Source organism: Camelus ferus, chromosome 4 (genome assembly GCF_009834535.1).
Source record: "Camelus ferus isolate YT-003-E chromosome 4, BCGSAC_Cfer_1.0, whole genome shotgun sequence".
Taxonomy (NCBI): Eukaryota; Metazoa; Chordata; class Mammalia; order Artiodactyla; family Camelidae; genus Camelus; species Camelus ferus.
In genome coordinates this window covers 22,698,801-22,726,070 of record NC_045699.1, presented here as the reverse complement: position 1 = coordinate 22,726,070, position 27,270 = coordinate 22,698,801, and the positions used below count along the sequence as shown (strand labels likewise).

Below are 27,270 nucleotides of genomic sequence, written 5' to 3'. Positions count from 1 at the left end.
GAATTAGGAAAAACAGGGGAACTACCAGAAAGTGCAAAATATGAAGAAGGCAGCTCTCAGCTCCTTCAGCACGGAGTAGAACATTCAATTTTCAGCTTTTACTATTGAACTTGAATAGCCTGCACATTAAAAAAAAAAAAAAAGTTTTCTATAGAAACCCAATTTTGTAAAGTCCAGGAAGCATGCAGCTGGTTAATGTGAACAAAAGACCTTGACAGGAACATGTAAACTATATTGAATGTCATGCTTGGGGCCTATCTGCCAGCAATATTGTAGAGTTGTTTCATTAAAAATGAATACTGTACACTGAATATGGGATAACTTTCTGCAGCCTTCATCGTTTCACACAGTACAGAAGAGTCTGAATCTAGGTAAAGAACACATGTCCTGGTGTCACACCGCTGAAGATGTCCCTGTGCAATCTCTTTTGTTGAGTCCTTATGAAGCTACAAGTCACAAATCCGAGATTCTGCTCCCTGAGGACACGTTATGTGAGACATAGCACTGACTTCGTTTTCTGCCTATCCTGAACGCTCTGTGAAACAACCTTAAATACCATCACAAAACAATCACAAAAACTGTCCCTAAAGGCCGTATATACTAATAAAAAGACAGTGGTGCTTCCGACATTCTGAAATGCTCTGAAAACCAACTTTTCCAATACTAAATACAACAAAATAACCTTCATAAAATATAACTTTTCTCCATTTACACTTTTTTAAAGGATTAGTCTCCTATGCTTCTCAAGCACAGGAATCTGTGAAATAACTCCTAACATGGACAGATTTTTTTTTTTTAATACATAACTTAAGAGACTGGAGAGTTTTAACTCAAGTCCAGTCCCCAAACAAGGAATATTCTTGTTTACTTTAAAAATGGAAACAACATATAGTTCCATTATCATTGTTAAAAAGTTAGCTTTACAAACATGGGCATTTTAATTTAAAAAAAAAATTCTTAACAAAACTATACAGTGTACAAATTACTGTCTACAAGGTAGGCGGTTCATTAAGAAGACCTTTCGTTCTTCTTGCTACTTGCAGCTTCACAGATTCATTCACATATTTTTTTTTAAATGGAGCTGCCCACCCGAACATGACCCCATAACTATATTGCTATAATTAAGATTTTTGCCATGTCTTTATGTACAATCTCCTTCACTGCCTTTTTTTTTTCTCCTTAGACAAGCCTCAAACGCTCATGTCACTCCAGAGGAAACACTTCGGAGGCATTGGGAGTGGGGGGCTGCAAAGCAACGCAAGAAGAGCGGACCAGTGCTGCGGAGCCCAGGCGGAGCCGACGCCTGCCCCGACCACTCCCTAGGGTGACTTCACCGTCCTGCCGCTCTGCAGTTCTGGGGAGGGGAGGGGAGGGGCGTGCAAGACCTGCAAGGGGGGGGGCCCTCAGTCACAAGATACTTCCTGGTAAAAGAGGAGGAGGCCGAAATGGATTTGAGATTCTATAGAGAGTAGTCGATTTTCTAAGCGTTTTATCCCAAAAGGAGAGGAGGAAATGACACATGATTTAAAAAAAAAAAAAGCAACACTTGAACTAGGCCTTTGTATTCCAGAGGCGGGCAGGAATACCCACAGTGTGGGACAGACTTAGCTCGAGCTGCTCATTCACTGGTAAAAGGAGAGGGCGCGCTGGCTCTCAAAAAATACTGCGTGTCCTGGGAGGTTGATCTGTTCACCTACAAGACTGGAGATCCATGAAGAGCTTGGCTGAGATGGCCTGTCTTCCACCCCGGCAAGTCATCTCGGAAGTGGACTTACTGTTGAACTTGGCGCTGCTAGGATCCCGCTGTGCTATTCAGCATTTGGGCTAGCCACCTGAATGGGCCGATCAGATACAATTCTCAGGCCACTAAGCATTGTTCTAAAGTATTCATTATTAAATGATACACTGTGAGAACAAGGGACAGTTCATGTTATTAGGGCATGGCCTGGGGTTGGGGGGGGGGGCTCCTCCAGACAGCCCGCCCTGTGTGACTTATTCTAAAAGCTTTTCCTTCTAGGAGTGAGCTCCCTTAACGGGACTGGAGGGCAGTGGGGGAGAGTAAAGTAGAACCAGCCTCCATTCACCCTCTAGCCCTCAGGGGACATGAAATCAAATATATATTTGAGGTACCATCCCTTAAAAAAAAAACCCATCAGCATCTAATGGGCTTAATTCATCCACAGGAAAATTAATTTCTTAAACTTCTGTATTTCCCTTCTGCTCTGGTTCTCAGTTTAAAAAGGGCAGGTAAAATGAAAACTTAACAAGATTTATATTTTTGTTCCTTAAAAAGTGAACTTTGATTTTAATCTCTAAGTCCAAATACATTTAATAATAGCAACCGTCTGTTCAATCTTCTGGATGTTAAAAAAAAAATTTTTTTTCCCCAAGCGCACTGCCATCCATTTGAAGTAGTGAGTCACAAGTAGATCATATACTATCATTAACGAAATGAAGAAATGGAGAAAAGACGTGGTGGGGAAAGAATATGGGAGCATTGCCCCTAGCAGGATGGCGTAATTTACAGGAGGAAGGATGCTCAGGTGTTAAACCCCCGAAGTTGAAACGTCCGCTAGGAGTACTTTTCAAGGGATATCTCGGCCAAATACGGGACAGGCTCACCCTCCACTGTGGATCCAGAACTTTCAAGAAATACTACCACCACCAACCAAGAAAAAAAAAAAAAAAAAAAGATAGGAACAGTTTGTTTTAAGCCAAGTCTGCCTCCAGGAGAATTTGTTGTGTTCGCTTGTTCTTACTCTTTGTTGTTACGAAAACCAGAAATGAGTTCAGCTTGCACCCCAGGTGGGAAGTTCGAGCAGGGGAAATTGTGTGAGCTGAAGTTTGTCACAGTAGGCAGGACAGTCACTTTGCAGCCCAGGCCCATCTCAGGGTGCACTGCTTCACAGCTACACTGTAAAGTGTTAAAAATCCTCCCACCCGCCCCAGAATATATATATATGTATATTAAAAAAAATCCCCTGTCCATCTCTCAGTACACAAAAGGACCTCATCACACTGCAAAAATAGCAGTACCCACTTTGGTCAATTAAAACAAACAAACAAAAAAAAAGCATACATTATTTTTTTTTAAATCTGTGTACTTACCTATAATAACCAATACAGCTAAAAGCACTACCTACATAGGCAAAACTTGGTATTGCATAATTCGTATAAATTTGAAACCCCTCCCCCCCCAAATATTAATTGGAAGATGAAAAACATGAAAGGTTAATAGAAAAAACACCAAAATACTGAAAATATTGCTGGTCGATTACAATTTTTAAGCGGCAACTATACACAGCCATGATATGCTTTATAAATGTGAGATAAAGGTATAACTGTCTAAAAAATCCATGATGTCACACATTTTTCTTCGTCTGGAGTACAAAATAGTTTGTCATAAAAATGGTAAAGATTTAAAATGATAATAAATGCAGCAAAACAAGTGTAGTGATGTCACTTTTTTGTTTTTTTGTGGGTTTTTTTTTGTTTTTTGTTTTTTTTTTTTTAGATTTCAAGGCAAGGCACGTAATGTGGACATTGTATCTTCGTGCAAATTAGGATTACTGGAAAGAGTATTTTTAATTCAACTTTTAAGAGACATAGAGGCAAAATGTGTCTGCCCATGCACACTACAGATCTGTCAATACAAGAAATTTGTTGAACAAGGCTAATGTCCGAAAGCACCATGCAAGTAGTCAGCACCCTGATTACATCTGTCTTCTCAAGAGTGCATTTTTTACATCCTACACCCTGGCGTTCCCAGTTTGTAAACTGTAAGCTTTACCCTTGTGACATGGATTTGCCTGCCTCTTTGTCTCTAGAATGCAGATTTTATAGAACCTTTTGCATACCCTATGGGTTCTTGATGCAACCAGTAATTTTAAATAAATAAATTCGACCTCCAAGGAGGCTGCAGCTAAACCATCATAAGTGCTGTGTTTTCATTAATTTTTTTTTTCCTCAAGCACATGATTTGTCTTGATTTAATGCCTTTTTAATGCCCTCAAAACCTGAGGGGAAAATAAATTCGCTGAAAATTATTTTAAATTCTTTTTAATCCCCTCAATTTAGAGTCCAAGGGCTGAAGGACTTATAATCATGATTCCCCTTTAGATATAAATTTATAAATTGCACTTGCCTCTGTTAAGTGTTCCTTTTGTGGGGAAAGTATTATATTACTTTTTACTGTTGCATGCAGAGATAACACTTCACCTACATAGAGGCATTTCTTCCATAGAGCCTTTGTGTTCAAACTGGTTTTTTTTTTTTTTGTCCTTTTCTCTTTTTTTCTTTTTTTTTTTCTTTTTTTCTTTTTTTTTTCTTTTTTTAAAGATTTCAAACTGGGTTACACACTGGAAAAGGCTGGGTTAAGGGCCAAAATTTAATAAATCTGTACTGATAACTAAAGGCTACAGAGATTTTTATATGTATATTTTTTTTTAACTTTTAGAAATCAGAGTGCTTATAAAACGGCTGGCTCATGGCTCTGTCACCCAGCACCTCTGATGCCGCCTCCTAGCCTTCGTTGGTGAGATAACCAGGAATAGTGATTCCATGCGTAAACAACAAGAATACTAAACCAATAAAACTAGCTTATCATGCAAATATTAAGGCATCTAGAAAGTCAGTTAAAATATATTGTCATAGAGACAGAACATCTATTTCCCAGCGGACTTCATGTAACAAAGGCTACTTTGCAGGGGCTGCGATCTACCATCAGTGAAATATCATCGACCCTTTTTCTGTCATTACAGTTTCAACCTTAAGGGAATTAGTGATTGTAAGTGCTGTGATTGCTGGTCTATTATCTTCTTTCTTCAGGTTCTTTCCTTTCTCCCTTTTTTGTTTGTTTTTGTTTTGTTTTGTCCAGTCTTCCTCTTTTCCTTTTTTTTTTTTTTTTTAATTTCTTAAACTATTGTTGTATTTCATTTTTTCCCTCAGTTGCTTGTTTCTGCTTGAAGGAAAGGTTCTCCGATTATGTTCAAACTGTAATTTTGGACATTTGCCGGTAGGATGGGTGTCCTATTTGATACTTGGAAAGGAACCAAGCTAGCCCAGGTACCAGGACTGTTGCCAGGAGAGGGACGGGGGGGAGGAAAGAGAAAAAGAAAAAATACAATGTTAAAGTCAATAATGATATTAGAAATATAAATTCCATATGCATCACATTACTACAACTTTTTTCAAAATTACAGTTTAATATGAGATAAATGCACTAGATTATAAACATTATACGGATATAAACTACATGGTCTATTTCTCTCATAGATTACGATAAGACTAACTGTGAGGCAGAAAAAACTTGAGTAGGATTCATCCATAATTTTTGAACTCTGAGGATACTCTTCCTAAAATATTTGGTCTACTTCGATGTAAATAAAATAAAAATTTTTGCCAAAAAAGAAAAAAACCAAATACCCAGCAGGACCAATATACTTGGCAAGTTATATTCTGATCCTGTTTTACTTTACTTTCACAAGCAACTCAGTGATGTATTTCCATCTTTTACCTGCCTATGGTTGCGTAAAACTGAAAGCTGTAATGAAAGACATTTCTCTTCCCTTACGATAAGAGAAAATACATTTTTCAGGAAGGCCAGTGCATCCTATGTAGTTGGAAGCTGACACCAGAAGCCTGGGTGTCCCCGTCCCTCCCCGTCAGCGGTGTTATCACATCCTAGCTGCTCTGAGTTTGGGAGTTTGGAGAGGTTGAGGGAGGAGGGCTGCATGGAGGAAGCAGAGGAGAGTCCTGCCCCTTGCCAACCAACTCTACTGTCAGCTATGTTGGATTTGAGGCTGTTTAAAACAAAAAAGGTTTGAAAAACAGTTCTCTAGTTGCTACCGGAATCATCTCTTGTTCAACAAGTATCATGTAGAGGAGAGTAACACCAGACCTACGTATCACAAAACAGCCCCGTAACACATAGATCGGGGTGTCCCTAATCAGGTGCATTGTTTGTTTCAACATTCAACTCAGAATGAATGTCAGCTAAGTTAACAGCTGCATAAATACCCATGAACCAAGAAAACTTCAAGCTGACAACTCCATCCCCAGTTGTGTCATGGTCTGGCATGAAGACACAATTTCAGTGTTTTAAAGTTAATTTAGTTTCCTTTTCTTTCCTTTTGGAGCCATGAGGTGAGAGGGATGGCACTACCATAGCAGTAGGGATAGTAACTTGAAGGGACAATTCTGCTCCCCACCCCCCCAAAAATAAAGAAAAAGAAAAGGAAAAACAGAAAGAGCTTGGATTAAAAAGAAAAGTATCTGATAGATAACTTTTTTTTTAACTCTAGTGATACCTTTAAATAAACAAATCTTATTACTTACACATCTTATTACTACATGTTTCTGAGTTAATATTTTAATAGAAAAGCTGCACAATGACCTTTCATGCTAAAGGAATTTTCAGACTAGGCTTTGAGCTCCACTATAACAAAGTCCATTTCTCTTTGTGTTCTCCGTGTAACACAGTACCTAGCACATGGTAGATGTTCAGTACATTTTTGGATAAAGAAACAAACCAATTACATATTACAAATCACCCCCAACTATATATATTTTAAAAGTGTTGCTCAGAATCACATAATTTCATGAGCACATTGTCCATTGGCCCCCTCGAAAAAGAAAATAGGCATCTCTGAACTTAAAGTCAGAGATGTGTAGCATTAGCAAAAGTCAACTATACAGGAATAATCAAACAATAACTGAAACACAAAAATTCAAACTAAAGAGATGTTATGTTCTGATAAAAACTTAACTCTACGGAATAAAAACAGTTGTTATTGAAACCTTTTCTAAGAGACTTAATTGCTTTCACATATTTCTCTCTTCCCACACACATCTTCAACAATTATTTCTGCACTTTGCACCGCTGATGGGGAAGAATGTGACATGGCGCATCATGAAATATTTTCCCCTCAAATGTGCTTCCACTGTACTTTGGTACACAGCACGGCTACAGCATTACTTCACATCATAATTATTCGTATCTATGCTGATCTTACTGACTGAAAGGTAAGCTCTGTAAAGAAAATGACCTTGTCTTATCAGTCCTTAGAGAGCCTGGCCATGGCTGATGCTAATTATTTCTTAACAGATAAATTACAGAAATGGAACTCAGGTATTTTTAACTTGAAATAGGAAGCACATATGAAAAACAAAAACACTAGAGCCGTATTTGATAATCCTTGACAGTAAAAGACAAAATCCACAATAAGCAAATCACTTTGCAAAATCAGTAAGTCCCAGATTAAACGGGTTCTAGGAAGTCATTTAGAGACTGCATGCTTGAGGAAAATAAAGTGCATGTGAATGCTCGAAAAGAGATGTGACTCCCTAAATGGAGAAGTCTACCTACTAAGGGCAGAAAAGACAGGAATTCGGGGTTTATTTTGTAATAGTTTTCTTACTCAGTTCTTTAGGAGAGACATGTATTGTTATTCTTTTGAAAATCCTCAGTAAAAATAAATCAACGCTGACCAACAGGACTCTTGCTGAAGAATATCTAACACATTGAATTTAGATGTTTATTTAAACCTTTCAAACCTCCCATCTTCCATTATGACCATGTCAAAATTGCAGTGTGCGATGTATTTGTCAATACTGTTTACGAACCTTTGGGGGGAAATAAATTTCAGACATTAACACTATGCAGACTCTATATATGAGTTTTACAAGTCTCTTATTGCCAATCTGAAGGTTAAATTCAGAACTAGAAGGCACAGACTTTTTTTTTTTTTTTTTAGAGCCTTTTGGTAGTCCCAGTGGGGAAAAAATATCTGGTAAAACTAATTCAAAGATTATAATAACAACACAAAGAAAAATGTTTAATCAAACAAAATAACCTAGATCCTTTAATTTCAAAAAGACAATGCCCCAAATTGCATCGTTTTGCAGGTGAAAATTTAACAGTGCTTTTTACACATCAACTCTCTCTCTCTGATCACCAGTATGGATAAAATAAACACACATTCATATTTACATACATATACAAGCTCATTATATGTAAAATGTTTAATCATCTTAATTCATAATAGAATGAAAATTATATGGATAATTTTATATTCAATCCAATAATCTGTGCCTCTGTCTATTAAGAGATGAGAGTATAATTGAAAGAGTTCAAAATATTCAAAGTCAAACTAATCTACTTCAGCAGTATATCTTCAAGGATGCATTTACTTGGTTTTCATTACATTTTCCATTACCAAATCACCTTTTTTTAAGGCAAACAGAAGATGAGTATGACTGAACACTGAAAGCACATCTTTTAGAGAATATATATATATCTTAGAGAATATATCAGTTAAAAAAAAAAAAAGAATGCAAGTACCTCGTGAAAAGTGAGGCACAAAAATAAGCCCGAAAGATTTTGACACTATCTTAACACAAAACAGAACTCACTCTAATGACTTCTACTCTTTGAAGTTCCGAGTATGGAATGAGATAATTCATTAAAAACAAAATAAATAAAAGTTAAAATTCTAAAACATATACAATGTCTGATATCACGGGTGATATTTTCTCATGATTCTGATCAAATGTATGATGTGGCTGCCCCCAAAGGGAAGAAGCTAACACATTATTTTGACCATAAGATGCACTAAAGGTAGGTGATGGGATTGCTTTATTTCATCCTGATCAGACTACTTCGGAAGCATTGTGTTTCTTCTAGGCATCACTCTTCAAGAGAAACAAACTCTGTGGCATTTCTTTGGTGAACAGACTCACCAAATCATGTCATCTGAGGAACGGCTAAAGGAAGACAGGGAAGACATGACAGCTGAGTTGGAAAGAAATGGAGACGTCTCCTACGTTGTTCAGGTAGACAGAATTCTTCCAGAAGAACCATGCTGAGGGCCTACCATGAACACAGTACTATCTTGTGCTATGTCACTTAATTTTCTCAATGAACTCTTGAAATTGTCATTATTATCCCCATTTCACAGATGAGAAAGTTGACGCTTAAACTCACCCAAAGTTACCCACCTAGATCTCAGACCCACCTGGTCTCCTTGATTCCCATGGCCAAGTGACTACTACACTGCCTCCCTGGGAAGTTAGGCATTGACCAAACATTGGAAAGAACTTTTGAACAGAGTTTTCTGAAGGCAAAATGTATTTGCTGCAGGAGATGGTGAATTTCCCAGGCCACACACAGCTGGGTTATAAACTAGCTAGTGTTGCAGCAGACTTGTGCACAGAATATCTGGTTGGTCCGGGTGATCAAGCAACTCTGAAATTTGATATATCTATCTCCTTTGAAAACAAAGTGACCTTATGGTGAGGATTAAGGAGGAAGGAAGATACCCACTTCTTCCTTTTAAAAATGATACACTATTTATATATTTCTTATCCGGGACAAATTGGATAAAACAGCTAATCTTTGCATCCACAAGGAGTAAACAGACTCCATCCCTTTCAGTGAAAGAAAGAGAGAAAAGTCCTCTGGGCAAGTTAACATTTGACGGTTGTGCTTTTTAAAAATTAGGCATTCTGTGACTGTGTCTCAGCCCTTAGCTTCACCTTGGTAACCACCCATGACCAATGGGGTACCAAATAAACATACGTGGAGTCCTAAGTTTAGTAACGAACCAAAGTCAAAGGCTTCCCTTCAATTATTTGTCCTGAAATAAAGCTAATTGGAAAATGGCAAAATTCATTTATTCCTAGCTTGTGTGTAACTGATAATGGGTTAGGCAACCCAGTTGTCAAACATTTTATAAAATGTCAAAGCATCCAGTATCCTAAAATTTTCAGGGTAATAATCATATTGCCTGTTCAGATTTTACATGCTGATTTAATCATACGAGTACCGTCTTTGCTTTAAAGATAGTAAGTACTCTTTCAAGAAGCTTAAAAATATATTATGGGAATGAAGCACCAAGAATTGCATATATTCATATACACCTCAATGGTACCAGCAGCTACATTACTTATAAATAGCAATAAAAATAAGGAATGGCTCAGAAAGCATGGGAAATAAATAAATAAATACCTTAATTTAAAAGGAGGATTTGCCCTTAATTCCTTTACACCTGTTTCAAAATACCCCCAGGAAGGAAAGTTTATTCTCTCTTTGGCTAAACACTCCTAATTTTGTTGCTGTAATATTAACACACAGGTATTAGTATCTCTCCCAAAGCGCACAATAAATAATTTTCCCTATTAATGGCTAAAAATCTGTCTGGAAACACCAATCAAGGCAGGCCAATTAAGTATTAAGTCAGGATCCACGCTGTCCTGGATGTGTGTGTGCATTTGGTTTGGCTGCTTGCTTCAGTATAACACACGTGCTGGGGGCTGGGTCTTAACGAAAAAAGGCTCCCTCAGACCAGTGGAAGGAATATATGGGTAGTATTTAAGTACCTATATACTTAGGAGTTATTATATATATTACTATACATAAAGAATAAATCTAAGATTTCATTAATGTATCAGAACAAAGAAAAAGGTACTTATCAAACGTACTAGTTGCTGGCACCTATGCCGTACACATATTTGCCAGGCACTGACCTATGCACTAAGAACCACTTTAAAGATTTCGATCCTCAAAATAAACCTATGAGAAAAGTGCCATTATTATTCTGATTTTACAGACGAGGAAACTGAAGCTGGGAAGCTAAGAGTCTTGCCCAACTCCTGTTGCTGTTAGGTTGTAGAAACCAGGATTTGAGCTCTGGCAGTGTGGTTCTAAAATCTACGTCCCTACTCACTATCATTCACCTCACCTCCCTCTTGTGAAACACACTTAATACTTTTATCATTAAACAAAATTCACATTATCCCTGAATTACATAAGCGAGCCTATGAGTTATGGTCCGTATCATGTAGACACACCAAAATTCCCACAGAAGCATCATTCTGAGTCCACGTTGCAACACGAACAACTATGTCCCATTATCCGACTCATGATTCTCTTCAGCCAAAGGCAGTATTCGCCTTTCTGATGTACGTACAGATGTGGCTGTGCATTAGCACCTTGCTGGCTGCGTTCCACATCAGATGTGAAACGCACAAACTGCCTTATACAGGTCTCGGGCTTCTCCAGTTTATCCCCCCCATTTTTAAGGATCATTATGGCCATCTGAATGATCCTATTTGCATGCAAGATGATTTCTAATGATTATTACTATTTGTAATAATCTGTATTGGAAAGCTCCCTGGCCAGCTCTTACCTGAACTGCAAAGTACTCTTGTGGGTTCCCTGGGAAACACCAAATATCGTAAACTGCAGGTGGCTCGTGGAATTATTCTAACCGAGAGCAATAGCACTTCACAGTTAATGAAAGAGAAATGTATTTGTTTCTTAACTAAGTAGGTAAATAGCCTTCTTTATTGCTACTCCTGGGGGACCAACGATTTTGAAGATAACATATCAAATCGGGAGGCCATCAAAGCTCATTAATTTATATTCAGTTGTTTCAGATGTGTTTTGTTATGGGGCATGCTGGATTGCATGTTCACTTTACCATGTGTGAATTCTAGCATTTTCTAGGTAAAATAATGGCATATGCTCAGTGAAACCTTTTATCCAATGAAGAGCACAGGGCAGTAAGAGCCCTTAGGGATGGGGCCACTCCAGCTTAATATGAAATGTGCTCCTTACAATGACTGTCCTCTTTTAGTAAACAGCTCTTACAAAATCCTAGAAGACCCCTCAGCAAGGCAATCTATATACTTAAAAGTAATAAAACTTATTTCCTTAAAATATTTACTTTAGACGTAAGTAAGAAAAATACTCTTCTCCTAAAGAGGCCAAAAATTTAAAAAAAAACCAACTATGTTCGGTATTTTTCATGTTTTAGAACTAAAAATGGAAGACAGAGAAATATTACGAAGATGACTAACTGTAAATAAATTACAGTAAACACACACGCATATGTATACAGCAATTTATGTAGCTGTGGGAGGTTTTAGCCAATTAAAAAATACAGAATTACCAGGCTCAGAGTAGTGATTGGATCTCCTCCCACAGACTGCACCACAGTGGAGAATCCTACTGTGTGGATTTCCATCCTCTTTCTCTGGTCTTACTCCTCTCTCTCCCTGGCTCCTTTTCAGAGCTATTGTTACAAGTGCTACAACTCCTCTTATTAGCATATGTGAGTCTTCAACAGCAGACAAAATTCTCTACAGAAACAGTGCTTCCAAATAGTGCCTTTCACTAGGGAAAATCACCCAAGCCATACTAAATCAAATAGAAACGTAAGTTTTATGCAAAAGCAGAATGCGATTTTTTTCCCAAAAGATTTTCACTTAAAAGCAAAAATCAGGGTTATTTGCACAATTTCACCTCTACAGGAAAGAACTTATTTGCATCAGAACTCCGAAGCATAAAATCACAAACGATTAAGGAACAGAACATGTTTTTTAGGTTACGCCTGCTACTCTGTTCACTTGTGCAAAAAAATCCAAACCAAAAACAGAATAAAACTTCCTTCCCATAAAACGATTAACAAAGGAGAGAATAAATGTAAGTTTCTGCAATTTCTAAATATTCAAAATTGGTGTTCTTCCATTTCTTGAACTTAAATAGGCTCTGCCTATTTCTTCCTTTTGTAATTTGTTATTATGTTTATCATGTTTACTCATTCATATGCTTTGCTATCGAAGTAAACATGACTGAAAATTCACTATATACCCACCAACAGCACTAGCAAACATGAAACTCAAAAAGGTAAGTTATTATACGGTGCATTGGCCGCAGACAGAGCTAATTTCTCAGGGCGGTAATACATATGTAAATACGGCACTTTCCATAAAACATCTTCCAGTAAAGTAGGTGTTTAATATACTTCTTTCATTGCAAAGGGTTAATCAGCAAGGTTTACGTTTGGGAATTTTCTGCATCATGCTCCTCCCTCTCCCGTAGTGCGGCCAAAAATCATCTGACAGGAAACGTAAGATTAAGTTTGTCCTACCTAAGCGAACAAAGAGTGCTCTGAACAGGCCACCGGTTTACTGCAGAGCGGGAACTTTTCTAATCCTGCTGGAATCTGCAGTGCTGCTCAGAAAATATCGCGGAAAAAGTTGTTTTCTCTCCTCTAACATCTTGTCTCTGGGTCATCCCATTTTGGTCATCCTGCTGCTTCTCCCATAAAGGTTAACTTCAAGCTCCAAACATAATCATGTGGAAAATGGACATTATTGATTCCTATGGTCCATTGTTCCCCTATCCTAAGTCCCTGAAGTTCAAGTTCAATCTGGAATTACATCATGTCTGGTTTCTCCTGGTTACCAGACGGCTTGAGACGTGACCACAGCTACAGAAAAAACAAACAGCCTTCTTCACGCTTCGGCTCCCCTATCGATTCAAACGTAAACTTTTTTTCTTTCTCTCAAGTATGCTTCAAGTATAGAGCATGGTTAATTTAGAGATTAAGTTCCAAATTAGATTATCTAATGGCATCTTAATGGATTGCTGACCCATTTCCTGTGGGATGGCAGCATGCAAGTCTGGCTGGAATACAATTAATTTCTTAGGAAGTGTTCTGAAGAGTTTCCTAGATAAAAAAGGAAACGTGCTGTGCAAACCTTTCTTTACAAACGGAGAAAGTTAGGCAAAACTGCAACAAATCCCAACGTGTGGTTCAACAGCCACATTAGAGACTGCATGCGTGTGAACACCGTATCCAGATCATTTTTAAGAACGATCACATTTTAATTTTTGATTGCATAACAGGTGCAAATCATTTTGATGAGGATAGGGTAGCAATTCTTTTAAAGAGAATCTCCAAGCACAAAGAGCAACACTAGTTAGCAGCCCCGTTACCAAATGATGGTCCTGTGCAATTTTGGCTTTTGCTCTTCCCCTCCTTGAACTGGATTCTTCCATTCATCCACCTTATCAGCATTTCTATCGTAGTCCCAGAGTGGTGCTAGGGGCCCAGAATGGTGTAAAAAGTTGAACATTTTGAACACACTTTAGAGCTGACAGCTGAAAAGGAAATTCAGCACTCTGAGAATAAAGCTCCCCCCAGGAACTCCAAGAACAACCCAGCTGTTGTACTGTAGTTATGTGTCAAGATAACAAACTGAAAGCAGGAAATGCTAACCTAGTGAATTCGTAGGGATGGTCTAAGTATAATGTGGAAATACAAGTTAACTCTTAATATTACCCAAAGCCAGGACACATACCGACCTTATCATACAAATGCATATATTTATGTATGTGAGTGCCACACACACACACACCTGCATATACACACACTTACACACATGTACCATATATGCATACATGCACACACAGATACATATATTTACATACAAACATATATTTTGCAACCCAACAGGAAAAGTTATGTTGTTTGAACAGTCATTCTGAAGTCAGTGAGGATGTGTATTTTATCAAAAAACTTTTATGGACAAAGCAACGAAAATGGTACATGATTGAGGAGAGTGTTATGCAAATAGGGTGAGACGGATGAAACGAACGCTATTACTCCTCCCTTTCTGCCCGCCCTCTCCTGACCAACCAGATCCAAATAATCTTTACAGGCTGCTAAATTTCTCCTGGGAAATCAAGCAACTCTCTAGAATTGCAGTAATAAACGACAATTTCTTACAAAAACATGTGTAAAGTAACTACAGAATGAAGTATTCAACTCACAGAAAGGAACTGCTAACACATGTAACATGGAAAATAGCTGATAAAAGCCTCTTCGGTGCCATTCAATTATGGCATCAGCAGAAACACAAAAATCCCTCCAATTATTTCAGTAAAATCTTCATTTATTCATTATTTCAGAGGCTGAGCAAATGGTTTGTGTAAACATATCCTTCAGTAACACGCACGTGTTTATTTTAGCCATCTGAAGGCTGCTGCTATGTTTATAGAAGCCATCAGACACATACAGCCACTCACTTGTGGCTTTGCCTTTCCTTGAAAGGGGTGAAGGGGAAGAGGGAATGAAACAATAAATCCAGTTTCTCTTTTGCATAAAGCACTCCCTCCAATGTTTTAAAATAACTTCTGTTTATATTATTCTTGGACTGTCCTTTGGCTTTCTTTTTCATTCAATTATATTGCTCTTTCATATTTTGAGAGTACAAGCTATGTTCTGGCTATAGTTTCAAGAAAGAAAGCCAGTTAGGGAGTTAACGGCTGTATTTGTTTATACCCACATAACTCACATATGTAACGGTGTAATTTGTCCACATCAGAGGACAAAGTACAGACACAACAGTACCCTGATGAACAGCATAAGCAACTCATCACCTATTACCCTGCGAAGCGCTGAGCCCCTCCTGACTCTAGCACGAGTGAGTCCTCCACCAGGGGATTTCACTCGGGGTTAACTGCAGTCCCTGACCTTTGGGTTAGAGAAAAACTCACATTTTCAAGATGCGAGCAACACACACACAAGTGCACACACACACAAGTGGCTCACAAAATTCTCTAAGGTCAAAACAACAAAACACCTTCAGGGTTGCAACCTAATAAGTCTGTGAAAACTTTTCGGAGGAGTCAGCTTCGGCTCTGAAGGGAATGTTTATACACTGGGGGTGGGGGAGGATGGAGGAAGTCTCCCAGCTCTGATTAGACTTGCGCAGCGCCCTCGGCACTGCCATTCTCGGTCCTGGAGAAGGAGCCGCATTTGACGTGGAAACACCTCTACAGGGGGACGAGCACAGAGCAGAAAACGGGGCGATCACGCACAAGTGCTTATGCGAAGAGAGTAATGGCAACAAACAACAAGCAAAGCAAAACAAAGCAAAACCCAAACACCTTCTCTGCTTTGTCCTTTCCTACTACAACGTCTCCAGGGATTACCTTTTGTTCACAACAAAAAGCAACAACCACACACACACACACACACACACACACACACAATCACCTGATACTTCCTTCATTCCATTATGACAAAGGCAAATTATTTAATTCTCTGGTTGAACAGATCTATGTTTCTCACGTAGTTTCCATGTATTCAGATTGTTTTAAAGTCAGACCACTGCCCTGAAGATTTTAGATGTCTGTTGTCTGCCTTAAAAGTAGTGCCAGAGACATTCATGATTCCTTTTTTCAACAGCCTTTCTAGAAAAACAACGACAACAAAAAGCGATTGCATTTCATAGATAACCGCAGAGCACACACTGCAAACCATGAATGCATTACACGTTGTCCTGGCCACAGACCCGGACTGTTTGTGTTATCAAATATGGATGCCACTGGTGCCTGTTTTTGAAACTATAACAAAACAAAGCAAACTGCTGTCTCTTTTGAGTACATTTCTTCTAAACTGTGTAATTCATAGATTTTCAGAACTGTGACAGGCTGTATCAGTCAGAGTGCTTGGGACAGCCCACCACGGAGAGTCAATAAATACCTGTGGAACAAACGGATGTGTCGCCTGCTGTTACCCATTTGGTGCCTTCTGAATCACGAGAAAGAGGGGAGGAAACAGACGAAGAGCTACCTTTTTAAAGCACTTGAAGCCTTTTTGGGTATCATTATCCACTAATCAATAAAAAATTATTTTTGAGAGGGAAAATAAAAAATCTTAACTAAATGAATTCTGAATTTTTTCCTGAGTTATTATGACCTGAAACTGACTATCACACCAATTTCTCACCAAAAAGGGGACTTGTAAAGTGAACAATGCTCTCCTGAAAACTGAGTTTAGTCATTAAATGTCATCACTCCAATATCTGTGTTTGGTGGAGATTCGTTGTCTGCTCACCTTTTCCTTTTGGGGATATCAATTTTTTTTTTTAACATTTTTTTACTGAGTTACAGTCATTTTACAATGTTGTGTCAAATTCCAGTGTAGAGCACAATTTTCAGTCATACATGAACATGCGTATATTCATTGTCACATTTTTTTCGCTGTGAGCTACCACAAGATCTTGTGTATATTTCCCTGTGCTATACAGTATAATCTTGTTTATCTATTCTGCATATGTCTGTCAGTATCTACAAATTTTGAAATATCAATTTTTGAGTCACAACATGTCTAGGAACTAGGTGCAGTTATAGTTTAAATCTCCAATAATTTATATCCTTTCTTGGCTTTAATATGTACTTTAGCGGTGCTATCCAATTTTAGATAAGTAAATGTCAATTAGCAATCCACAGGTTTGGAAGTTCACACAGCTATAGTCACATTTAAAAGCACAAGTACTCTTAACCTGATACGCAATTTTTCTAAACACTTAGGTAAGGCTTGCAGGTAGAAATCGGTCATTCAGTCCATCAACAGAGCACGGAATACAAGGATAAATAAAATCATATCTAAACATTGTGTTATCAAGTTGAATCAAATTAATTTTTAAATACTTATTAAGACTATTTAAATAAATGCTTTCATTGAGTTTATCTTCTTTTTGATAAGTGCATACTTAATTTTTTTCCAAACAGAAGAATGCTATAAGCTCCCTGGGAAAAAATCAAAATATGTAAAAATGTACACATTTTAAGTTGGATGTTGTTATACCAATCTTTAAAAAGAGGAAAAGTCATAGGGCATCCATTTCAGGTAGTGAATTAATAAGAAGTCAGCAAGTTTTTCAAACAGAATTCAACAAATTTCCTTAATTTTTGCCTAAGTTAAAATGGACATTTAATTAATTTAATTCCTTTAAACTCACTCTTGAGCAGTTTCTATCAAGCAACACAGAGATGGGCAGCCCTTTTACAGCTGAAATCTGAGTATGTACTTCTCACATGGGTACTTTCAGTAAAGAGAGGATTACCATCATAGCAGGGTTAGAAAATTATGTTGGCTCTACTTCTGTTGAACTCCTTATGGGACTATCTCACTGTCTTCGGTAAACTTGTATCTCTTATTACATATGATTATACCACAAATTTTAATTATTTAATGTGTCAGTTTGACATAATTTGTTCTTTATTAAAATAATACATAAGAAACTGAATTAGCACTACTTACTTTCTAAAACCAGTACATGTGACAATATCAAAAGTAGTTTTGAAAATGAAGCTTGAGAACGATTTGCTCAGCCAACCAAATAAAGTCAATTCTCAATGATTTACATCAATGTACAAACAGAACTTAAAACTGTATTTAAACCAAATTCTTTCTTTAGCTATTGATTCCAACAATCTTCCCACTCCAAAACTTATGGGTGCTACTAATAACAGTTAAATTGACTAATTTGAAATTTTTCTTTAAGCTTTCCCCCTCTAACAGGGGAATAAATGAATAAAACAGCTTAAAGTTAACAGCAAAGAAAAAGAGCTGAAGTGAGAAGAATCTATAACGTGAAAATCCAATGCTTTATCCTCAGAGAGCTGAAAAATCTTCCCTAAAACTGTGATTTGATTTTTCAGGTCCTAAAATCTAAGTGTCAAATCCCTCCCGTCCCCCCCAAATATTATAAATTGTTTACAACATTTGACAGTACTTCAAAATTCCAAACACCAATTAGCATACGCTCTAGTCTCCAATTAATTTGACGTTGCATCTCAGTAAGGAATAAAGGAGGAGGGTAGGGAAAGAGGGACAGTATAGTCAAAACAACTAAATTTTTAACATATATTTTCTGTAAAGCTAGTTAAAAACAAACACTATAGCTCATGTAATTTTTAGGTGTAAGTGTAGGGTTGGAAATAATTAAAATGTTACCTTTGCCAAGTAATTCCCAATGTATCCTCACTGGTACTGGGGTATAAATGCCTGCCGTTTTGATTCATGGTCCAGTCACAAATCCTCAGCTGTCAATTGAAACCTAGCAGTCAGATATGGATCGAGCAGTACTACAGTTTTTAGTATTTAAATGAACACATGCAAACTAGTACTGTACATGGCATTAACCTTATTTTCCCAAGAGGCAACTTAAAGAAAAAAAAAAAAAGCAAAAGAAAACCTTACTCTGAAAAGCAAAATTCCTAGACTCTTTTTCAGAAAAAGCTATTGCAATATGCCTCTCTATTAATTAAAGCATACAAGAGAACTGAGTGCTTAGAACATAACAATTAGACATTAATTAGACTACAAAATGAGCTGAAATAAAAGGAAACGTTAATGTTCAATTGAGAGATATATTTTAGAAAGAAAATAAAAAAGCTGTTTAAAATATGTAACATACCAAATAATCTGCACCGAGTAAAATAATCAACAACTTTAAGCATGCAGTTTGCAAAACACAGAAGACATGCAGTTTAGAGGAGAAAGGCCCCACCTTATAAACATTCTCCCTAACTTCTGTTTAGACGTATCAAGGTACTCAGTTTTAGATGGTTGCTAATTTTGTTTTACTCAAAGTGGCACCTTTTTCAGAAAGAGCTGATAAGAGTTTCCACTTTTATTTTAAACTCAGAGTAATGGCATTTGAAATACTTTACCACATCTGAATAGAGTGAGGAATGCACTGAATACAAGCTGAAACAAATTCTTCCCAGATCTCCAAATCATCAGCTCTGCCCTTCAGAGGTTGTTCCAGTAACCCTATCCAGCTCTGTTTGGTTAACAGCTGCCCTACAGTGCTAGCAGATTTATTGAAAAGATATATTGCTTATTTTTATGCTTAAGAAAGTAAACTTATCTGGCTTTGAGGGGAGGAAAAAACCCTAGAAAACCATGGTTTTTAATCTGTAGATAGCTATGCTGTAAATTAACTGTATCTTGCACTGAAAAGATGACTTATTCACAACAATCCACTAAACTTCTGCTGCTTTTCAGTAAGAATTTCTAGAAGATGATGATGGGAGCCAAAGTCCCTTAAAACTTATGATAAATTATTTTAATCCTTTCTGATAACGTTATGGCTAAAAACAAAAACCTGGCTATGAACAATCTTCTCCTTTTAGACTCTCTGGTGTCTCTCTACTCTACGCAGCAGTGATTCTAGAGTTTCAGAATCACTGTTTTCGTTCATTTTTCTACAGAACTATGAGGTTCTAAAAATGCCATCTAAAATTTCCAGATCATGTATTTTAATTATATTGATATTTCAGTTAGCAGTAATTTTATACATTAAAGAACTGAAAATTAATTGAACAATTATTAAAGAGCTGAAAAGTTCCCCTTAATGTAGACAGAAAAACGGAGTGAAAGATATGCAGATTTTGCTCAGGAGCTATGTCATAAAGAAGCCATAAATCAGTAAAAAAAGTTAAATTAGAAAAAAAAAATTCCTAAAATGGACTTTAATATGTGCAAAGGAGAAAAATGTATGCTTGATTAGTTTTAAATCAAGGGACAACATTTTATGGCAAGATTTTTAAAAAGTGCTCAAAACGGATCACCTAATCAGATAGTGTGATGGGGCAATCTGAATTTTTTTTTCAGTAACAGTAGTCAGTTCTCTCCTTCAAAATATATATTTTTTTCAAGCAATACTATGAATACAATCTAAAAACAGTTCAAGAAGCTTGGCTTTGTATAAAGGTGACCTTGAGGACCACTCACAGATTCTGCTCTAGTCCTCATCTTGGGTCAATTAAACATTCTGAAGAAGGGAGGAGTATGTTTAGGCAGAGCTCATGTTAATTGTGCTAACTATTAATTTCAGATTAGTTTCTGTGAGCCTCTCAGGTTAGACTGGAGAAGTTTTCAGAAAGAGAAGATACTTTCACAAAGCCAGGTGAACCTAAATATCTCACAGACAACTGGGAACCCTGTTGTCTCCTTGAAGAATGCATATGTAAATCAGTTAGTTTCCTGTTGTTCATTTTGCTAATTTTTTGCTTATTTATCATCCCCCCAAAATGTCAAGTGGGGTGTCTTTGGTCACCTGTTGAACACTTAAAATCAAAACATTTTTAGACATTTTCTTCTTAATCATAGTCTCAAAGGGATTAAACGTGATTGCAGCTACTCATTTTCAAACACTTAAGATATATGTAACAGAAGTATTTTCTCCCAAACAGAAAATTATGCTTAAATATATAAAAAATGATCACTGAATATACTAAGCGATAATCTAAATGCCAAAGAAATTGGTAGGATATTAATTAGCATTGAATTAATTTCCATTCAGTTACTGAAAATGTAAAATATAATTTAAATTTATTCAGCTATTTAGACTGCAGACTAGCATTAACAGTAGTTCCAAGGTGGGAGGACAGACGTCAGTGGTAGAGCGCGTGCTAAGCATGCACGAGGTCCTGGGTTCAATCCTCACTACCTCTGTTAATACATGAATAAATAAATAAATAAACCTAATTACCCCCACCACCCAAAAAATTTCCAAAAACTTCTGAGGAGACATACTTATCCCTGCTTACGTTATAACTTACTTAAACCAGATGAGTTGAACAAGAATCTCTGTTCATGTTTTTTTATTATTTAATAATTAACCTTCTTTTGCATAAAGTATCTTTGAATTAATAATTAATAAACCTCCTGATTAAGTGAAACTTTAAAGGTGATGGTGTGGGTGGGGGAAACAATAAATAATTTAAAATAGAAACTCTCTATTCATTGAGGATTTCCATGACACTAACTCCTAATAAAATCAATTCCTAAGATTCTTGTTTGAATAAGATAGTCCCAACTCAGCTAATTTTGAACAGATTCTGAGATGATGAAAGGTTAATATTAGGTGTATTTAAGCTTCTCGTTGGGACATGTTAAATATTCTTGGTATTAGTATAATTTAGAGCTCCTGACAAAAAAGGACTTTACATTAGGCTTTAAATGTTTAAAATAATAGGTGATAATCTTATTTGAGGTTAGGGTTGATTCCTTAATTTCTGTCCTATAAGAGAGTCAGTGTTACATAATTTAGCTATCAATTTTTTAAAATTAAATTTAAGACCTCTGACTTTTAGGAAGTGCATACATACATGCCTTTCAGTTATATGACTTTTTTCTATAAAGCTTAAATAATGTTCTAGTGATTTTTCCAAGTATTTTCCTTCAAAAAACAGGAAATTACTTTTTTCTCCCCATAGTAATCAAATTTAAAACACCACAGGCAAATTAGTTTAGAAATTTAGTTTGTTAAAGTTGCGTGTTTATAGCAAGTTTTACATTTCCAACAGTGTAGACTCCTTGACAGACCTGATCATACGCATCTCCTTATGGAAATGCACACATACAAATAATTTTAATTCTTTAATGTATATGCACCTACCAACATGAAATTAGGTTATCTAGAAAATTTAGATAAATTTTATATTAAAACAGTTATGCCCAGAATTACAAAAGCAAACAGAAGGTGAAGTAAGGAAGGTAAGATTCTCCTTCAAAAAAGCTATGAGTGAAGGGGTGAGACTGAAAAGGCCCAAACGCCTGAGAAAGAAATGAAGGTAAAGTTTTTACTGTGTATGTTCTTAGGATGAGGTTCCATAAACTTTCTGGAATGAGATCCTTGTTCCTGGCCCAACTCAAATGAGATTGCTTCAGAAAAACAAGGATGGGGACCACCTAGTTTCCCTCAAAAATCTGCCTAAGGGGAGATACCTAAGATTTGGATCATGGATGCCTACACTACACTCAAATATTCTTGCGAGTAGAATCAACATTGTCTTTGATTTCAGAATAAGGGTTTGTTTATTCACATGCTGGTCCTCCATTGTTATAAACTGGGGCTTTTGTTAAATGCTGAGTAATTAGCTTTGGGAACAAAAGAAGGAAGGTAAGAAAATGTTCTACTTTGCTAGACTTAGCAAACAGGCTGATGTACTAACAGTCCCCTATGATGACAACGGCTCTCACTGGAACCAAGAAACCATTAAACCGTAAACAGAAAAATCAACACAGGCAAATAAATGCATCTTTTCACTTGTCTTTTTTTAATTAAAGCTAACAGTGACCCTCAAGGGAATATCTTAGAAGGTATGGTTTATGTTCTCCTCGGTTTCTTCATTTCTCCAGCTAGCCCCAAGGAAATAGATTTTTGGGGAGTGGAGGTGCTTTTGGGGGTGGGGTGCTTAAAAAGAGTAATCCTTCAATATTCATACTTCCCCCTTACCTCTTAGATTTTTATATTATTAAAAATTTTAATGAATTTTTATATTATTAAATTATCTGCCAGAGAGCAAATAAAAGGGCCTCTGAATGAGTAAAATGTAGCCTTACTGAACAAGCAAAACGGTCAAGATAAAACTGGGATATATGTGGGACATAGAAACATATAAAAATAAAAGATATTCAAGGTCATCCTGGTACCTTCAAGTTACTTCTAATAGCAATTTCTGAAGCCCATGCTTCTTGATGTATAATTTAATAAACACAGTAGAATGAAGCTAAATGGATACACATTGTTCATGAACTAAATAAACATTACTGACCATTAATTATAAGTATCAGAAAATAAAAGTTTTTTGTTTGTTTGTTTTTAAATGGAGGCTAATTTAACCTGTAAAATTTAAGGTTTCCAGGGGACATGGAGATGGAGCCCTTCAGCCTCTTCATTTTCCTTTCCAAGATAAGGCTACAGGACAGAAAAGTTAAAGGGCTTCTCCCAGGTTAGACATGGTCTGTCATGTCAACACTAAACCACACTTCCTGACTCCTATTCCCTGTTTCTCACCCACCACACCAGTTGGCCTGTCTTTGTTCTTTTCCTACTCAAGTTTTCATGTGCAGCTCAGGAAAATTTAAGGCTAAAATGTTTATAACTCTTCAGAATTTCCTTTGTTATATCCCTGATTCCACTGAGATCTTTTAAAGTTAAAATTTTCAGAAAAGAACATGGTTTTTTTCCCTTATGATTTTGTTGGATAAAATTTAAGGTTACAGTAAACATAATTTTATCTTTGTATTATCTAGTAGAATAATTTATCTGGATATTAGCCTCCGATAAGCAATAAAAGTAAGCAAATGAACGAATGAATGAATGACAAAAGACAGACCTTGGAAGGTTTTTTTTTTTTTAATTTAAGAACTAACCAAAGAGCTCAACATTATTTTGACTGAAACTTCCTTTAAATGTGTTTCCTTTCCAGCTAGCATATGTGAAAAGTGACCTCTTATCCATTTACATACCTACCCAGAAGTCACGTGATGGGGTTTTGCGTCAGGCTGTCAATTATGATAACAGACACAATAAGAACAGCCCAAGTGTTGATAGGCTGCTTCCTGACTTTATTGAAAAGTTTGTTGATAGTCTGCTTGTGTCCTTTCAATTGCTTGCCTTTAATAAAAGACTACCTTTCCAGCGGTTTTAATGTACCTAGATCTGGCTTTGCTACTTGTCAGGACAAATATTATAAAGAGATTTCAATTACTATCTTTGATTAAAAAAAAAATCCTACAAAGGCAAAGTCTTTAAAAGACCATCTGCTATAAGAGAAATTTTCAATGCAACGTGAAGTCTGTTCAAATTCTAGTTTCGGAATTACATCAAGAAAAGTGTTGAAAATATTTTGGTATAAAGTAGCCCAGTGATTGAAATTGAAATAATAGCATTATGCAGTCATGCAAGAGATGTAACATGCGGAAGCTCAGGCACCAATAAAATCCATGCAACTGTGATACGTAATGCAAGGACTTGAGTTGATCAGGCCATTTATTCATTAGCTCTAAATATAAGCAGCATATACGGTCAGGAGATTCTAATTTTGAGATTATGAAAATAAGCCTTATAGCTTAAAAACTCGAGCTTACTTTGACTTTGCTGTCTCAGGGAAGGCAAAAATAACCTCCCATTTACTCCATCTCAAATCTCAAATCTATATTGAAGGTTACTATGCACTTCAATAGCTGGTTCGAGCAGTAATCTTTTATTTCCAAACAAGAAAGTTATTAGCTATAAACTTTCATCTCCATCTTGCAATGTGTTTTATTTGTATGTTGTATTGATGTATAATAGTAAGGATTTATACTTTTATTACGACCTTACACTCAAGGATAATGGTGATAATCAAATTAACCAGGCCCTTATAGATCATCAAACTTTCTATGACAACGAAGAAAGAAGGCCTGCAATTTAGCAAATTCATTATGAGGCTGATCTGATAAGAAATTGGTGCTAATTCAGGTAAGCTGTCTCACAGTCGCCATTTATACTACAATTGTTAAATTGGATTATAAAATGACTTCTCTATTTTCTAAGCAACACCCAACCCTCTGTTATATAATTTCCATATTCTCAGGGAGACAAAACTTGGGAAATGTCATTTCTTCCTCGCCTATCATAACAAATGTGCACAGTGTGTTGAGGAAGTGTGAGAAGGAAAGGAAACACCACATTTTATTCAATTTCTATGAAGTTATTAAGCCAGAGAGGAGGTCCTTGAAAGCACTTCTGAAAAAGTTCCAAATCATAAAAAGACATTTCTCAGCAGAGACTAAAGAGTTCAGTTTGCCCAAGACCCACCAGTTCTTCAAGCCACCACACCACCTTCCAATAGAAAAGTTAAAGAAGAATGAAGTCCCAATTGAAGTTCTGATTTTAAGGTTCCCCCCGTGCCAACAGTGGATGCATTAAATAAGCCAATCATTCCAAAGACAATCCAGTTCCAGACCCTGAACAACACTCAAGATTGTGTTAAGAAATAAAGGAAAATTTTAAAGTCCTGATCGGCTGGCACGAATTGATGCTCATGACTAATTAGAGAGGACTGTTTTTAATGGATTAAATAACTGATTTAAGCAAATCTTTTTGAAATAGTCTTCATGATTATGTGATTTTAGTTTTTAGATTCAAATAAGATATCATATTTATAATGATAGGGAAATGCCCGTGTTAGAAAAATCTGTGATTTCAAGGCAGTTGGCAACCAGTATTAATCAGTAATAACTATTAGAAAAAAGAGCACAGAAATGTTTAATTACTAATAATAACTGCATGTGTACCAAGTTAATGGTTATAAAAGTAAATGCTTTTACTAATCAGATTTGCCAAAATGAATGTATTACCAGTGGTGTACAGGGTTAATTTTAATATTTTTCCATCTCAATTTAAGAAGCCAGTACCCTCGTGTGTTAGAAATGACAATATCGAAAGCTCTGCTTTGGTGTCCTTCTGCGGAAAGATTATTTATAAGACAGTCACGAAATTATTCACCAATCTTAAATTTATTGTTAACTCTAATTTATGTAGGCTCTATTAAAGTTCTTTTCTAAGAAAAAATAGCACTCAACAATGCACATCAATACTTTTCATAACCTAAAAGGATAAATCTTTATAAAGCAGCCACCAATAAACTGAAGAATGTACCTGGTGACAATATTTATTCTTAAGGGGTCATGTATATTAAAGGCTATGGGGAATGTTTAAAAGAACTCTCTCAGACTAAAACCATTGCCTTTCTAATTTTGAATTTCTCCTAGCTAATATAAAATGATTGATTACCTTTATTTCATGTACCCCTTGATTTTCCTTTTCATTCATCACTGAGTACTTTAAACCAAATGCATTTAAAACCTGCTGCTAGAAGAGTGGTCTCTTTTAAATCTTTGTAAAGTAATGAAAGGACACAGTAAATCAATCTCATTTCTGCTGTAGGAAAGAATAACCTCTACTCTACTGCAGTCATTTAAACTGTTTCTGTCCCTCTGTTCCTGGACAGTAAACAGAAAACTTCGTCTCTAGGCTTCTTTTAAAATCTGAAAGGATTAAAGTAATTTGAAGTTTTTACCCAGAGCCTTAGTTTAGTAAACTACATGTATAGTGTGGAATGCATATACATTCATTTTTTGCATGTCTCAAGTCATAGCTTACTATGAACTTGGCATACTGGGCTTTAATTCAAAAAGTAGCACCAATTCTTTCATTATACAGAGGACAAATTATATGTCTTTATAGTATCTAAAGCTGAACATTATCTTTTTAGCTATGAAGCTTATATAATTTTTTTCTTCCAAGGAATACATATAAATTCCATAAATATCAACCACATTTGACTGAACAAATTCTATTTATAGTGTAAGGGGCCTTCACTTGACATTGTCTGCTTTAGTAACAAGTGGAGGCCTTTGATAAAAAATTGTTTATAGTTTTGGAACTCATGTGTGTGTGTGTATATAAAATAAAATGTGCTCAAAACTCTATCCACATTAAGACTAGTATTTTCCTGACGCTTGCTAAGTTTTCTTGTTTTATCCTTAGCTATGTTAAAGGAGGGGTAACTTTTATATAATGAACTTTTGTGAGCATAGTTACATGAAGATCTAATGATAGTCCTATGTGATACATTTAAAAAATTAAAGCTACAAGAGGTTAGGACAGGGGGATGGGAAGATTGCTCCTAAATATATCAAAGTGGTTGTAATATTCTAAATATGTTTGGGGCAAAAGGTTTAAATAATGGAAGCACAATTCTATGAATTAAAAACTAACTGAAAACCAGAGACACGTCATAAAGAATAAAGCAAATCCCCCGACAAGAATATGTCTGAAAGTGCG

The 27,270-nt window shown here is 36.3% G+C and overlaps 1 protein-coding gene across 6 annotated transcripts in view; it reads right to left on the bottom strand.

Moving 5' to 3' along the window:
• NFIB (nuclear factor I B) overlaps nucleotides 1–27,270 on the bottom strand; it is a 228,270-nt gene that overhangs the window by 1,553 nt on the left and 199,447 nt on the right. For 3 of the 6 annotated variants that reach the window (XM_006194235.3, XM_006194236.3, XM_032477689.1), the window contains 2 exons: nucleotides 18,597–18,685; nucleotides 1–5,073 (listed from right to left, as the gene is read on the bottom strand). The exon at nucleotides 1–5,073 is cut by the window's left edge and continues 1,553 nt beyond it. In XM_006194235.3, the coding sequence (XP_006194297.1) occupies nucleotides 4,944–5,073; nucleotides 18,597–18,685 (219 nt within the window). In that variant the 3' untranslated portion in view covers nucleotides 1–4,943. The remainder of the gene's footprint in view (nucleotides 5,074–18,596; nucleotides 18,686–27,270) is intronic. The other 3 variants (XM_014567297.2, XM_014567298.2, XM_006194239.3) reach the window with 2 other exon arrangements.